The sequence below is a fragment of the Coptis chinensis genome, chromosome 3, assembly GCF_015680905.1.
Source record: "Coptis chinensis isolate HL-2020 chromosome 3, ASM1568090v1, whole genome shotgun sequence".
NCBI lineage: Eukaryota > Viridiplantae > Streptophyta > Magnoliopsida > Ranunculales > Ranunculaceae > Coptis > Coptis chinensis.
This window is the reverse complement of record NC_141458.1, coordinates 98,220,007-98,236,909: the sequence shown is the minus strand read 5'-3', so window position 1 is coordinate 98,236,909 and position 16,903 is coordinate 98,220,007. Positions and strand designations below refer to the sequence as shown.

General features: G+C 37.8%; 2 protein-coding genes across 2 annotated transcripts; both read left to right on the top strand.

Moving 5' to 3' along the window:
* Positions 1-1,255: 1,255 nt before the first annotated feature.
* On the top strand, positions 1,256-7,998 carry LOC147512004 (uncharacterized). The gene is given in 8 exon segments (XM_086603585.1): positions 1,256-1,414; positions 1,492-1,624; positions 1,714-1,817; positions 4,078-4,249; positions 5,002-5,142; positions 5,241-5,445; positions 5,582-7,398; positions 7,401-7,998. Coding segments are annotated over 8 exon segments (3,075 nt in total). The 5' UTR covers positions 1,256-1,382; the 3' UTR covers positions 7,872-7,998.
* Positions 7,999-11,182: 3,184 nt separating this feature from the next.
* Positions 11,183-12,731, top strand: LOC147512003 (dof zinc finger protein DOF1.7-like). The gene has a single exon (XM_086603583.1). The coding sequence runs from the start codon at positions 11,792-11,794 to the stop codon at positions 12,428-12,430; it is 639 nt and encodes a 212-aa protein (XP_086459709.1). The 5' UTR covers positions 11,183-11,791; the 3' UTR covers positions 12,431-12,731.
* Positions 12,732-16,903: the final 4,172 nt, after the last annotated feature.

Below are 16,903 nucleotides of genomic sequence, written 5' to 3'. Positions count from 1 at the left end.
AAGTAAGGGCGGAAGTTTGAGTTAAAGTTCATTTTGATCCCAACTACGACTAAAGGCGGGCTTCAAAATATCTTTATCTTTCCGAAAAGAGCGGATTATCGAGCATAATGCGGTGCTAAGAACTTACCCATTCTTATTCAACACGTCCATTGTGAAAGAAGAAAAGCCCCAACCCGGAAAAATAAAGGTCGTCGCGTTAAGAATGTCTTCACTTAATGCATAAAAACAGCTCATACCATATTAGAAACATAAAACAAACCAAATGAGTACAATGTTTTTTAACCAATAATTACATTTACACGAACCAACAACCAACCCAAGCTTCATCCCACGACCAAAAAATTAATTAATTCATGGCACCCACATCCGGAAACAAGTTTTGAGGTTAAGTAGGGTCGTCTATTCTCTAATCGGTACATCCGTTACCCAACCATAAATCGAACCAAAGTGTTACACATTGCGAACTTACGTCTTTGGAAGATTTACAAAACGGTGACAATCTTGGTACTTGCAAAATTTGTTTGTGATCTCATTCACCAAAACTTCGATGAAGATCTAGAAGTTGTTTGAGGAAGACACCATGCATCAACGATGATGATGGCGTGATTAGAGGGCGGATGTTGGAAGGAAACAATTCTTTATGTTTTTTTACTCTAAATGAGAGAAGAAGAGATATGGTAGAACCACAATTAACTTAGAAACGAAAAGACACCTGGCACAGATGAATTTGAAAGTCTTACGCCATAACTTAGAAAAAATGATAGTAATCCATTTGGATGGAGGCCTGGGCCCCACACCATCGTGTTTTATTAGATAGATTTGGTAACTGATTTCCAATGTGTTCTTGTTAGAAAAACAAGAGGAAAGTGCCAAACGTAATCATCACACAACTTTTTACATGATTGACGAGCAGAATAAAAAAGTTTAAAATCTAAAATTTCCCATAATTGAAACCTCAGAGTCGCCATCACACCTAATCCCACCCTCCTCAAACATATTAGACTAATAATATCAACAAAAGTGATGACTCATTTCGCAAAGCACAAACACAGACCCATTCTTAAAATTTGTTACTCGTTCATCAAGACGCTGCAATCTTTGAGCATTTAAGGCAACCAAAACCGTTGACCAGCCTTCAATTTCCATGTGATAGACATTGACCTCCCTTATTTTTGTCCTGAAACAGTTAATCAATAGCCGACTAAAGGAGCACTAGATACAAACCCCACATCTTTTCGTTTTTAGCCGTGTCCGCGTCTTTTAATTTTCCACTACAAAAAAATAATCCGAAACTTCCTTTCAAGTTTCAAGATCCATAAAATAAAAAATATTTTCTCTCTCTCTATCCCACTTTCTGTAAATCAAATTTTTTGGCGTGAACAATGCTTCACAAGAGCTTCAAGGCTGGAAAATGGTGATTTATTTATTTATTTAATTTGTTTTATTTAGTTGTTGGGTTTTAATGAATGAATGGTTTTGAAAACTGTGCAGCAAGACATCATTGAAACTAGCAGTGGCACGAATAAAGCTATTGAAAAACAAAAGAGAAGTGCAATTGAGACAGATGAAAAGAGATTTGGCTAAACTTCTTCAAACTGGACAGGAAAAGACCGCTATGATTCGGGTACTTTATTTTCAACTAATTCAATTCAATTCAACTTCTTTAGTCAAAAGTTATTCTATTGATATTTGTATGTTATTTCCTTGTTTCAGGTTGAACATCTGGTAAGGGAGGAAAAAACAATGGGTGCTTATGATCTGATTGACATATACTGCGAGCTTATTGTGGCACGCTTACCGATTATTGAGTCACAGAAGTAGGTCTTTCTTATTTACTTCAAATTCCTTTACCTTAAAATTTCATCATGTGGCTTATTGGTTTCAGTCTTACTTGTTGTCATCAAAGTGTTTTTCTTTGGTTTAGTTTTTCAGTACATGTTTCGAAGACCAGATTACATATTTGCCTGGAACACCTTTCTTAACAATGTACTAACAACTTGGGGAAACGGAAATTGTTTTGTTGGTGCTTCAAACACGCAGACACATATCAATGACATTTAGGAAGTAGTTTTTTGTTATTTTTAGTATTGTGTATATTCATATTTTATATGTTATTTTGGTCACGGTACCAAAGCAAATCTGCAAGTTACAGGCTCAGAGGAGTGAGAGTTGGAGAATTGAGAAAGGGCTAAATATATGGGGTTTGGTCTAGTCTCTATAGGATTGGTTCGGGGATTTAGGTTTAGTATCTCAACCTGATAAACATTGGTCCAGTTGCTTTATATAAATAGTTACAACTTTTAGGAAGTGAAGCAGACTACAGTATTATTATTAATAATAATAATAATTAACAATAAAGGAACTTGACAATTTTCTAGGACGTTTAATACTGCCCAACCATTGCTTATGTGGGACAAATGAGATGGACTTGTATCGCAAAAATGATCTCGACCTCACGAAAGGTTGTTGTCAAATATATACGACCAAAAACTGTAGAATTTCATATTAAATGTCTCGAAATTAATAATTCTTAAAATTAAAAAGATATTTTGCAATAAATAGATAAACTAGCTTGTATGCTCGTACATACTCACCGGCTATAATGATATTTATCGTAACAAAAACCTGTTTTTTGGAAGTTTTGAAACCCATTTTTATTAGAGGAGGGATTCCGTTTTAATAGTCGATTTAATTTAGAAGTATGATTCCCTGTTTTAATAGAGGAGTCCGTTCCCATTTTAATAGATGACTTAATTTAGAAGTGCTGAGATTTCCCTTTTCAACAAGGGAAGGATTCCCGTTTTAATAGGAGATGATATGAAATTTTACTATAGCTTGAAAAATACATTGATAGGAGAAGTTGTAATTTAGAAGTGCTAGAATTTCCCATTTCAATAAATAGGGGGAAGGATTCCTGTTTTAATAGGAGATGATGTTGATTTTTAATAGAACTTGAAAAATACAATGAGACCATGAGTGCGAGCTTTAATATTAATATATAGAAGTAACTAGACATAAACTTATGTGGTTGGATTGCGGATAGAACAAGTATTGGACCTTAGAGATAGAGTAGTGAGAATTACGTGTTTAATTGTTTATGTATGATTTATCCATTATGCTGTGTAATGGATTGTTGTTCTTGGATTTTGCTGATGGAAACATATAGAACAAAGTACTCTAGCAGTTTAGTGATTAAGTTTGAGTGGTGGGACAGTGTTGTGAACATTCCACGGTCCATTATCATAAAAATTATATTTCACTCAAAACTTCACCTGGGGCACGTGTCCCAGGACACACCTATGTGGCTTCTCCACTGCTCTCGAGCAACCGATAGCGCCAAGGCTTGTCTGGGTGCGCCTCTGACTGTGGAGTTGAACTTGTGAGGTCTAACTAGGCACACCTCTAGCAATAACATTGTTGCTAGTGATAGGGTGGAATATTGGGGCCGGGCCTACAGGTCGTCGGTTGGGGCATAATATCTCTTTTAGAAGAGCTTTACGGTTTTGGGTATTGCTAAGAGGTCTTAGGAGGTATCTAGTCCGCATGTGCACTGGTTGCACCTTGTAAGTTGTAAGTGAGCTTCTCTCACACTTGTACCACATTGTGCAACCAATTGAATAAAATTTACTTATAAAAAAAAAAAACCCCTTGTGAGGTCTAACCTCATTCTCAGGTGACCTGTTACCCATGTTGAATCTCTCGATAAGATGTGATTGTTGTCTAGTGTGTTTTTCACAGAGATGAATTGGGGTACAACACTTTCCATGCACTATTGCCTACATGCTGGATCTTTTTGTTTTGACATAGGTAAATCTTACAAAATCGCTTTAAAGACTTTAATGTATGTCAGTAACTATTTTATTAGAGCCTAGATCCCTTGAAGTTATGGCTTAAGAATGCTGCCTTAATAATGTATAATCTGCTTATGGTGTGATGCATATCTCGTTTCTTTCTTTGTATTGTATTTTCTCATTTTGGAGCAGAAGTACTCTGGGAGCATTGGACTTTCCATGCCAAACTAAAAGTTTGTGTGTGTTCGTTTTCAAACTCACAATATCTTTCTTATGATGTTACCAGAAACTGCCCGATAGACTTGAAGGAAGCAATATCTAGCTTGATCTTTGCGTCACCTAGATGTGCAGACATACCTGAGCTACAGGAGGTCCACAAGCTTTTCAAAGCAAAATATGGAAAGGAATTTATTACTTCGTCTCTTGAGTTACGTCCTGATTGTGGTGTAAACCGTAATGTAAGTTCTTAAGCCTGTGCAACACTAATTAAGTAATTATTAGTTCCAGATACTGAACCTGCAATAAAAGTAAAACGGTGGATATCAATACCGGCATTTTTTTCTTACTGGTTCAAACAAATTTGATCTGTGTTTTGGAGAATGTGTTTCTTTTCTCTAAGATACATATTCTCTAGTTTTTTTTCACTGTGGTACATGTTTCCCAATAGGTTGGGGAAACACAACCAATATTGAGTAAAGACGCTCCTCTAATACTTTTTCGGGTAGTCTACTACTGTAGATAAATAAGTTGCCATGTTTGTCATTTAACGGAATGGCCATCTAAACATGGTTGATACTTTGGGGAATTTTTAATTGCATTAAGTGGACAGCTAATGTCACCTCATTTAGGTTAGTTTCTTGGTCTGTTCAGAATGTGAAATCTAATGAGTCTCCGAGTATGTAGGGTTAGGGGTAAGCTTGACAAGCAATTGATACTTGGTGTTTTTCATGTACGACCCCTTTCTTTATCCATGTCCTGGCTCCTGACCATGTATATGTTCCTTTTGGTTCCAATGAGTTCTGCATTTTCTCACATGGAAAAGGGAATTATATGCATTTCCATTTATGTTGACTTCTTACAGATCAAAAAAGAAAAAGTCCTTTGGCTTCATGTGCCTATTTACTATTTCGCAACTGCATTTTACTGTCAATAAAAGGGTTTGCTTGGATCTTTTGTCATTCTTGTTAATCAAGATCTTTCTTTTTTTCAGATGGTTGAGAAGCTATCCGCAAGAACACCTGATGGTCAGACAAAACTGAAAATCTTGAATGAAATAGCCCAAGAACATAACGTCGAGTGGGATCCTAAAGCATTTGGAGAGAAAGAACTCATGCCTCCTGAGGACCTTCTGGTCAGACGAATCTTCTCCCCCCCTGTATTTGTTGTATCACTGCACTTTTGGTGACATATTTTATGAATATTCAACTTCTGAATCTTTTGATGTCTCAGAATGGTCCAAGAGTAACTGAAACTGTTGGTCCGAGGCCTGTGGAACCCTATGTTCCGTATCTTCCTCCCACAAATCGCCAGAAGCCCGAATCGTCATATGTCGAAAATGTTAATGGATCATCGCAGAGTTCTCAGAATTCTCATCCTACGAACATTAGAACTCCTGACGCGGCAATTGACAGTTCTATGGAGCAGAGAGCTTCAGGTATGAAAAAGAAATTACATTCTCTGGTTTTGTCCTTATTATTGTTTTCGACCGGTTTGAGTCAATGGAAGTACCACGGTACTCTACATATTCAACTAATTAAAACCTTCCATCGGGTGTTTTGTCCCTTTTACAGGAGGTGCAACTGATGGTAGAGAATTTCAGCGTCCATCTTTCCAGAATGAGAATTATTTATCTCCAAATAGGCAGAACTGGAACATGGAATTTAAGGACGCAACATCTGCTGCACAAGCAGCTGCTGAGTCTGCTGAAAGGGCAAGTTTTGCTGCTAGGGCTGCAGCAGAGCTGTCAGGCTTCGGAAAGCAATATTCCACAGGATGTCACAAGCCATTGATGCAGGATCAACACAGATACAGGAACGAAAAAGATGATGTGGAAGGATTCTCTGACAGTATGTTGGATAGTCACAATTTTGTGAGGAGAAGATCTAATCATTCTGATTCCTTGAGGAGCAGTATGGCTAACGATGACAGTGATGTTCAAATAGCAGATAAATATTGTCAAAAGTGCTCTTCTGAGGTGGAAGCAGTCAATAATAAGAAACCCGACGAAAGCCATATTCAGGCCCGCTCTGGGGTAGAGTCCGTTAATCACCAACAGCACATTAATAGTGGTGGTGTTGGCCACTCTTTTATTAGTACTGATGCAGGAATCATGCAGAGTGGCACCAAGCAACCAAGCTTCGACGATTATCCTTCAGTAGTTTCAGATGACTCTGTGGGTCACTCTTTTATTAGTACTGATACAGGAATCACACAGAGTGGCACCAAGCAACCAACCTTCGACGATTATCCTTCAGTACTTTCAGATGACTCTGTTTCAGATGAGGAGAGTACTGGGCATAAGCATGGGTTATATATCCCATCAGCAGATACAAAATTACCTTCTCAGTTTTCAGAAAATTTAAGCACTTGGAGCCCTGGCGAACAAAAGGAAATAGCCACTGGACATTCACATTTTGTTATGGAGTCCGACCACTCTTCTGAATTTTCAGAAAGAATAAGCAAGACTTCACAATCAGGCGCCTTATTACCAGCAACTTTTGATGATTCTGACGGTCTGGATTCTGAGAGTGAGGAGGAATTGAATAATGCCAAACACAGTGGAGAAGTAGAGTCTACTATCCCCCTACATCAACAGAATTCCTTTGCCATAAGCTCGGAATCTGCACAGGGGAGTTTATCCTCAGTTCCAGAAAAGGAGTCCAAAGGAATCAACAGGAAGCCTTGGTTACATTCCTCATCCGATGATTCTGACTCTGATGGGGCACACCCTTGGAAAGATAACTACGGAGTGGGTGACAGAAAAAAAATTCAGCCATCTGGTGGACACAAAAAAAATTCAAATAGGTCGGTGGGTGACAAGGAGATGTCTTACAATCCAATGGTGGAAGAGGAACAGCCTGCGCAATCTTCATCTCGTCCATTGAACAAGGATATCAGAAAGGGGAGTGACATTGTTGCACCGGGTTCACCTGATAATGTGAAAGACTCAGAAATTTCTTTCATGAGTTATGAAAGTGGGGAGTTGGACTTTGGAAGATTGAGGGGTGGCTTTCGCAACAAAGGTTACACACGCCCACCCTATCGCAAGGGTCTATCAGTAGACAATTCACCCCTATACATGCAGCAAGAGACAGAGGACAATCCTACCATTGAAGAGCAACCAATTGATACTTCAGTGGTCAGGACCTCGACGAATTCCGAATCTCTCTATCAGGAGACGTACAAGGGGAAAAACCATGCTGATGTTCGTAAGAAAACGAGCTCTAGTAGTCCTAAAACAATTTTTTATTCGGATAGTGATGATGCTGAGGTGTACCCTCTCCAAAGTGCTGGCAACAGAGGTAAATCAGGTGGTAGACTGTCCCGCAGGACAAGAGAATCACCGGCACAATCTGATGTGAATAGCATTTCTACTTCAAAAGCGGATCTGGTGTGACGGGTTTGCCTGACGGGAATAAATTCTCTCCGCAGAATTCTTATGCCACTGAAACTCTTCCCAATCCTCAAATTCAGAGAAGGGGCTCAGGAAGCAGCAGTACTATCAAAAGTAATGTCTCAGCTGAACAAGTTTCTGATCCTCAACCCCGGTCAAAACGTGGAGATAACTCTAGGTTGGCAAGAACTAATATTTCGGTTGAGCATCAGCCATCCAAATCTCCACCAAAGACTGAAACTTCGTATCGTAATGAAAGTTTGGATTTGTCTCATTCTTCAAAGCTGGAACAATCATCTATTTCTGCAACTGATAGTGGCACTGCAGAAACTTCAAAACTATTGAGTTTGGATAAAGGGTCACCATCTAGAGAGAACTCACTCAAGAAAGCCGGTCATGTTCACCCGAAGCTTCCGGATTACGACTCATTTGCTGCTCATTTTGAGTCTCTCAAATTGAAACGGTGACCAGTTTAGTTATGTTATTACTTATTTCTGGTTTGTATTCTCTTTTTTCATGGATGGTTATAAAAGCGGATGAATCACTCGAGATTTAGAACCAAACTCTTATACTGATATACACACGTTTGTGAAACGCGACTTTGTAGTATATTGTGATTTTCACAAATCTGTATTACTATTTTGTTGAAATAATGTATAGTAACATATTCTTTATAGCTTTTAAGAATTATTTGATAGAACTCTCACCAATGTTCACCTATACATGAGAATTTTTATTCCACAATAGTTCCCTGATCAGAAAAGTCTTCTTCAATTTACGAAGCTAGCTTGCCACTGGTCACCTATACACTCTTCATACTTTGTGTTCCATAATTGTTCCCGGAACAGAAATTTCATCTTCAGTTCACTAAGCTGGTTTACCAGTCTTTCATGGATCTGGATTCCTAAGAAATGAGCTGAGGTCAGCTTCAATTACCTCTCAATGCTTTGGGTGGAAAAGAACGTGCTTGTTGCATTGCCTACGCTCAACTCTACTCGGAAACTATCATGCATACTCTTTTCGCGCTTGAGCCTTAGCATCAAACAGGGTTCTCCTCTTGACAACTATTCAGTTACCATACGCCATTCATTTTTTTCGTTTCAGTGCTTCTTCAGCAGACCTCCAACTGCATTTATTTTTCAGTTAATGAGTCGTCACCACTCACCAGGTCTTCAGCTGCAATCCTTTTCGACCGAATGCATTTTAAGCAATCAATTACTTTTCTCACTTCCGTAGCATGTAATCATTGATCCCCTTAGCCCAACCAGATCATGCTGATTAAAACGCCTTAGAAGTTTATTTATCTTTGTTCCATTGGACTTTCAGCTTGCAGAAGCTAAATATCAGTTAAAAAATGTTTGTAATGTCCTTTCAACCTTCTTTATAGTTCGGGGAATCGTAACCTGGAACATGCTATATAGATCAAGTAATTGAGCTGTTTTTATTTAAAAAATCGAACTAAAACAAAGAAAGACAGAAAGAGAGAGAGAGAGATCAGCAGGGGCACACACTCGATGTAAATTTCACTTAACACCGAGTTCATAATCTGATATCCGAATGAAAAGGTTGTTATCCCTATCTCAGAGGAATTGAAACTTTTTCCGTATTGAAAGTCTTGTAAAATCTCTGCTTAGCATCATCTATCCACTGTCAGGTGATCGAGTTCAGAAAAAACGTACAAACAAAGTGGACCCTACATAATCTCAGAGGATCCAATTTTCTTTTCTTCATTCATGACCATCAAGAAAATGTGAGTAAAATTTTCTTGCTGACATACCTGTACATTCTCACCTAATGTATTTCTACCTATCTCCGTCAAATATAAACAACTCTCTTGGAAGTGTGAACCAACAGAGGGAAATGTCTCAATCTTCTGCTAACAATTCACTCTGTTTGCTTGGTTGTTTTTCCTTGCTCTAGACTCTAGTCTAGTGCTCTAGTCCTTGCGAAAACAAACAGAATAGCACGCTAAGTTAGCCGTGTCACACGCGGGAAAGACATTGATGTTCAGTCTTGGATTCCCTGACAATATCTTGCCTTCCAACCTCATCTGCAGTTCACCACACACTTCATCTTCATAAACAAGGTCCAGATGCAATGCAAGTTCAATCAAAGGCACTAGTGCTGCGACCATATTGGAGAATATTTTTGTGCTGGTAGCATGGCAGGAAACAATATCGACAATCTGTTACACGTCTACCAATTTTATCACCTTACTGTACAATTTTTTCTGTGACAAATCCAATGTTTTGAGATTCATTGATATTTTGGGTCAGATAACTTCGACGATATCAATAATTTGGGTCCTTGTGCGGTAGTATTGGACTATTGGCTGTATACTACCATAATTTGTAGGATTTATTTTCCTTCCACATGGAAATGTTGTCTATAGTCGCTCAATAATAACATTTCCTTATTTTCGTGGTGCAATTTTCCCTAGCCCTCCAATTTGACTGGTATACTACAAGTACATGGAAAAAAAATATAGAAAACTGACATTAGTTAATGCAGAGACCAGATCATTGGAGTACCCAAAGTGTGTAAAAACATACTGTCTTGCTTGTGAGAGGCTGCAAACAGTCCAATATATTTTGCGTGATGAGTGTGGAAATATCCATCACGTATGATTCTTGCCTGATTATATGTGTCGGCCATCGCTTACAAAATGGTTTGTTCTTTCGCACATTGGAGGGTGCAGATGCTCAAATAATAGTAGTAACTGTCAGTACTTCATCCAAACGACTGCTTCATAGACCATAGACCTGACACTGAGTAGTCGTAATTGCGCATCAATCATGAATTCCGCCACGTGTTACGCTAGTGATGTATTTGTGGTTCTGTACTGCTCCTTATTTGGACACTTGGGCAGTTGTGATTTGTGGTTCAAGCTGAATGTCCATCGAATGTTCTCAGTGGTGAATGCTTACTTCGCACGCAAAACGCAATACTGGCAATCTATTTGATAAACATGAACCAGGTCATGTGGGCATCCTTAACAAGTTGCAGCTTAAATTATTGGTTCGGCTTGGCTTGAGATGAACTAATTAGATTGTCTTAATCTGTTATTAGGGTGGGAAACATGAGTTAGGCAAATGTTTTGCTATAATAATCTGGAAAGGTTGATTTCCCTATCTTATTACGGTATTACTTTCAGAATATTGCCCAGGAAAGCCTATTTTTATTCTCTAAGAAATATCCGACAGTACTACGTGTTTTTTTTCCACTTAAATTCAGTCATTTTCCACAAGAAAAACTCATTTTGTAATAGACTTGAAGACCTGACAAAATTTAGCAGTTGTCTAAATTATGGTATGGCCGTATGGGTCTGTATTTAAGATGTTATACAGTATGGTTTTCTGAAAAGAAAAATACACTGATAATCAAGTGAAACGTGCGGTCTATAGTGACTTAGTTTAAATAATTCGCCAACCAATGCTAATGATCGCGGACGGTGTTTCACTAAAAATAACCAATTAACTGGCTGATACAATTTTAGTTGGACAACACAATAATAATATTCTTAACAATCCGTCCAACTCTATCGAAACTGACATTTTATTGGCCCCAATTCACATATTCACATTGCCGAGAATCTTAAAATATTTGATTTGTAGCTTACTCACCTTGATTTGGAGGCTGCATGACTACATCCTAACCAAAGGAATGTACTTTATGAAAAAGTTAGTGGAATAAAACAAGAATAAAAATTCATTGACTTAATAACATTCTCAGAAGTATATACATTTTGTAATAGAAAAATGAGAATATATTACGGAAAAGAAGGGCTTTAGAATACAAAAAGAGAGTGAGGAATATATATATTATAGGTATTTTAGTTGTAAACTAAGAACAAGGATTATGTTGCATACTTGTATTAACTATTAAGATTTGGATTTAGTAGATGTTGCATACTTGTATTGGAGACAGTATTTAAAGTATGAGAGAGAGTGTGTGTGAATTTGTAATTTGTAATTTGTAACAACTGTTCTTGAAATATGGTCATCTATATCAGCATTTAAGTCTTTTTCTCTCATTGATTTCCATAACATGAATGAAGCAAACCTGTACAAATCTAAAACCTTTCTGTTTTGATGATTTCTGATCAGAAATGAATCTCAACTCTGGAATTCTCTGTTTCTGATGATCAACGACCCCTATAAATGCTTTTAATTTTTCTCTCTTTCATGGAAACTTCTCTTCATGTTCTTTGTTCCTTCCATGAAAGCCTACTATAAGTTATAACAAATCTCACTTTTAACTTATTTGGCTGATCATCTCTGAAATCCAACTTCACAAACTTGGAAATTCAAGCTTTTCCATATTTGTAAAGAAGTCATATTCTCTTCTTAATAAAAACTCTGTTTTCTGTAACTCCTCTGTTGTGAAAATGCAAGATCCAACTACCTTTCAACCAATCAAACCCAGTTTTCCAGAACCAGAACACTTGAAGTGCCCACGTTGTGATTCAACAAACACTAAATTCTGCTACTACAACAACTATAATCTCTCGCAACCTCGTTACTTCTGCAAGAACTGTCGACGTTATTGGACTAAAGGTGGTGCACTTAGAAACATTCCAGTTGGTGGTGGTACTCGTAAGGCTGCAAAGCGTTCTTCGAATGCCAAACGCTTCTCTTCATCTTCATCTTCATCTTCAGCTCCAAATGTTGTTCTCAAGTCTGAACCAGTTGCGATTTCAGGCCAAGCAATTGTCCCAGTTGATCAAGATCGACAGCTGCTGGACATCAGTGGAAGTTTCAGTTCTTTATTAGCATCAGCTGGGCACTTTGGAAATTTATTAGAAGGATTGGATTCAAGCGTGGCGCCGAGTCTTAGAACATTTCAATTTGGTGACTTCACTGAGCATTCTAATTCCAGTTCTATTGAAAATCCAACATTGGATTTGCAAAGTAGTAACAATCATGACACTTTTTTGAGTATCCAGGGCGGCGATTCGAGTTGTTGGTCTGGTGGGAATGGTTGGCCTGATCTTGCTATTCATACACCAGGTTCAAGTTTTCAATAGAAATACCAACACTTCAAACTGAAGAACTGATTCTGATTATCTTATGTTATACTGATGGAATTTTAAGTCTATATATGGGGTGGTGAATATATGAACTCATGAACATTATGAAATAACTCCGGCTTATGTTAGCTTTTGCTTTAGGTAACATTGCACAATACTTCCTCTTTTAAGATTTACAATGTCAGTGACTTTTGGTTGTGCTTGTACTGTGTGCTGTTTTTGCAAGGAGATTAGGAGAATGACAGTACTCAGTAGATGCATGAGAATGTTTTTTGTTATATAATATTTGATCTTCTGATGTTCTTGACATAAATTAGGAGAATACAAGTAGTTATGGGTTTGCCATACATGACTTGCTGGGTTCATTGTTCCATAATTAGTCCCTTTTTTTTTTCTTCATTCTAATAGTTGTTTATTTACTACGATACATGATGAGTGGGAAGCTGTTTGGGGGAGAGCAATGTAGGGGGAGGTTGTTCTCAGGGAAAACCTAACTGGATACTGGATCAGAGCATGGATTATAACAAGATAGTACAACGAATATAATTATCAATCTTCTCTAGGTATTTGAACCCCATCATCTGTGGCAAAAAAAATTTGTTGATCCCCTCATATGGCCTCATGGTACGTCTCTGTCTATTTGAACACGTTAGTGGTTCTCATCTGTGTTTAGTTGCTTAAAGACCTGCGGTTAGCACATGTTGCATGGCTTGCATCAGCGCATTTTCATTCGTCACAGGGAAGCCAATAGGCTCAGATCCCACAGAGCTTGACTCATTACATCCTTTTCATGTTATACCTGGATAACTTCACCAAGTTGAGCTACAATAGGAGAATGCAGGTCAGCCTAAAAGACGCTTTAAGTGGTAATGGTCTAGCTTACGTTTGCGAAATAGGAGAGCTTTTAGTGCTCCCATCGATTAATTTCTGATCATGTCTGGTGCTGTAAGTTAAGCGAATGACTAAACGCCAAATGTGCATATTCTTGTTGGTTCCTGTGCTATTAGTCCTAGTAGACTGAATGGTCTAAGGCAGTACCAGCAGAGTCATACTAGTTTAGTGTTGGGTGGGAGACAGAGGTTCAATTCCAAGGTCTAATAGTACTGACATTTGTATTTGACTGAAAAATGAAACTTATGGAACCCTTCCAGGGAGCTACACCTTACTTTTGGACTTTTGAAAAATAAAGAGGGACATCTCCTACTTAATTATGAAAATGATCGATTGGAAGACTTCTCAGTGCAGCAAAGAAAACGTCGCATTATTTGTCTGAGTCAAGCTGCTAGTCTATATGCTTGAAAATGGAATTTTAGGATTAGGCATCCCCTATTTGATTGTATCTGAATGCAATTACAAATAATAAACAGCGTTGTTCATCGAAGGTCTCCCTGACTATGTATGGGGCACATAAACGTTCGGTGGACCACGCGGTGGGTAAGCTTCATCCTGTAATCAACCCACCATGTGAGGCAACTAAACGCATTACGTAGACTTAATGCAGTAATGAGGATTCATCAACTCCACCCAAATTAACTATGTACTGAAGTTCGAAACTTATTGGATCAATTAGAGACTATTACTATCTTGAAGACACTCCTGTTAGTTATTCTTCGGATCATATAGTTCATTTTACTGTTTAAGGGTCTACTGAAGCTTAAAATGGTCAGATTGGTTAAGGATTTTATCTAGTTAATGATCAGAAGCGCATGCACTTTTCTTTATACCAACCTTTCAAAATTTTATACCGATGTGCATGTCTCTGCGCCGTGTTAATCAGCTAGTTTTACGGAAGCTGGATATTATACTTGTGCTCAGGAACTACTGAACTTGATCATTTAGTGAAATATTGTTTTGAGCATGTTAATATGAATATTTCAGGTTGAAATAATATTAATCAAACCTAGTAAGCTACTAAGCTAGTACCATTGACTACGAATTATAGACATGGGATCCAATTTACATTAATTATTGTGGTTCATTGTCATTCAAAGTGACCCGTTTTAGCTTAGGGGGATGAGACCAAATAGAATGGTCCTTCTATCATTCCAAAATGTGCACCATAACAATGACCCACCTTGATCTTTTTATCGAAAAAAAAAAATGACCCACCTTGATCATATTTCATTTTGTGGGCTCTGTTTCTCCCTGTCTTCATTGAGTGTTAGTTACAGGAACTACCTCTCCTTTCCTTAGAGGGTGAGGGAATCATCAAGTGAGCAGGTAGCGTTGCCCCCATCAAATATAGTTAGCACATGGTTCATCATGTCCACAATGCTTGATCCTTTGGTATCATTATTGCTTGCACTAATTGTATGCATGCCTTAGCTAGCACGGTTTTGCAGTTCTATATGTTGAGTAAAATAGATACATATCAGCCACTTGCACCCTTTGTCCGGATTGGCCCATCCATGATGCATGAGTTCAGCCTATGCTGATCTTGCCTACGTTTGTCTCCTTCGATCCTGTTGTTCTTAATGCGAAAACAAATTAACAAAGACGATCAAACCTTAAAAACAAACAAAACCATTGTACGATCGTGATTATTGTCTTTAAGTAGGCCCCTTCGGCCCTTCCCCACTATTAGTTGGATGTCCACTAGATGATCAATACTCGTTATAGTGGCTTGAAGGAAAATGGATGGAATAATTTGCAATAATTTTTGAAGTTATTTTAGTTTATTGATGATGATTGCTACGACCATCTACAGATCTACAACACAGTACACTCATTCAAATTTCAAACTAGCGGATTGCCTACTTGCCTAGTTATCGCTGTGTGGACATTGCATTCACACAGGCCTTAATCATGGTGTGGTCAGGCCCGGGATCCCTACTTCATGGTCCTGTCGAATTACTATAAAAACTTCAAATCCGTCCACCAGGTTTAACAAGTGAAAATGTTGAATTACAATACACAGAATCAATGTTAGTAGGTTAGCCTACTTGGTTTGTTGATGTGTACGACAAATACAAGTAAAGTAAAAGGAATAGAAAGTGCTGACACTCCACAGTCCACACTTATAAAGTCATAATGGGTCAGTTCCCTATTTGTTCCTTCAGAAAGTTAGAGCTTATGCCAAACTCGCGAAGGACTTCCAATCAAGATCTCCCCTCTAACAAATAAAATGTAATGTGTTTATCTTATTTGGTAAATAATAAGTAGGAATGTTTAATACAAACTACATTACAAGTGAGTGATTTTTTGTTCTTAGCCATATTTTCTCCAAGTGCTCCAAGCCCAATCAAAAAGCAACACATGTCTATAATATTTTGAAATTCAATTACCAATAACCGCCTTTTTCTTGGACTTACCAATTTGCCTTTATCAAAATTTAAAGATAAAATCTAAAATATTTGCTGAAAAAAAAACAAGAAATGATCTTTATTTCAATTTTTTTTTTTTTTTTTTTTTTTTTCTAGGTTTTTTGTTTTTTAAAAAGATTATTGGAGTTAAGGCAGACCTCACCTATTTTCATTGCAAAAAGGTTAAATCTTACAAGCCTCCATAATAGTTGGATCCTTAAAAGGGGGCACACTAAAAAATGAAACATTAACAACAGGCCTCAAGCCTAATATACATGAGAACACATTAGACATGATAAATCAAACCTAAAAAAGTAGAGATAGTAATCCTACTTTATAGCCATAATTTCCTTAACAATCTTAGAATAATCCTTCCTAAGATGAGTATGCACTTTCTCATAGTTATAGAAAAAACATTTGCAGGCACAACAAACATAAGTGAGTCCTAATGTATCATCCTAAAACTCTTTAGTATAGTCCTCAAGACATATGATCTTCTTTTTGTTCTTGGTTAGCGACTTTACCTTCTTCATCATTGTAAGTATAGGCTCTATTTCTCTTGAAGCACGTTCCTGAATCATTTTGCTTCTTTTTAGCTTCACACTAGTCTATTGATTTTGATCCTCAGAAGGCGCTGCATACCTTGATGATCTTTTAGGCAAAATAGGTGTTGGGGCTACTATAGCAGTATCCCCAAACAACTCAGGTTCATTCTCCGAGAAATCATCATTTTCATCCTCATAACCAGCAACTAACCCTTCATACATGTTTCGTTATCTAATATATGTTCAGCATTTGGTTTAGAGGAGTAACTCTATGCGAATGGCTTTGGATTGGTGTAGCCCTATTACTCTCATCTCTTTGGTCACTAAGAACACCACCTTTCACAGGTGTAATAACTAGGACACCCAAGCCAGCACCGCCACTAACAAGAGAGGATTGTGGAACAATCACCATAGAGTTTCTGCTATGATGAGGAGTGACGAACATAGTTGTACTACCTATACCACCTCCACCATTCTGTACCTCTAGATTATGATCATAGGATGGTGGTATTTGCTCATCTTGAGCAGTAACTGCAGTCTGTTCATTATCAGCGTTTACTATCACTGGAGAATCATCATGTTGACCCTCGGGAGTTGTGTTAGTTGTCCTTGTTGAGCATTCT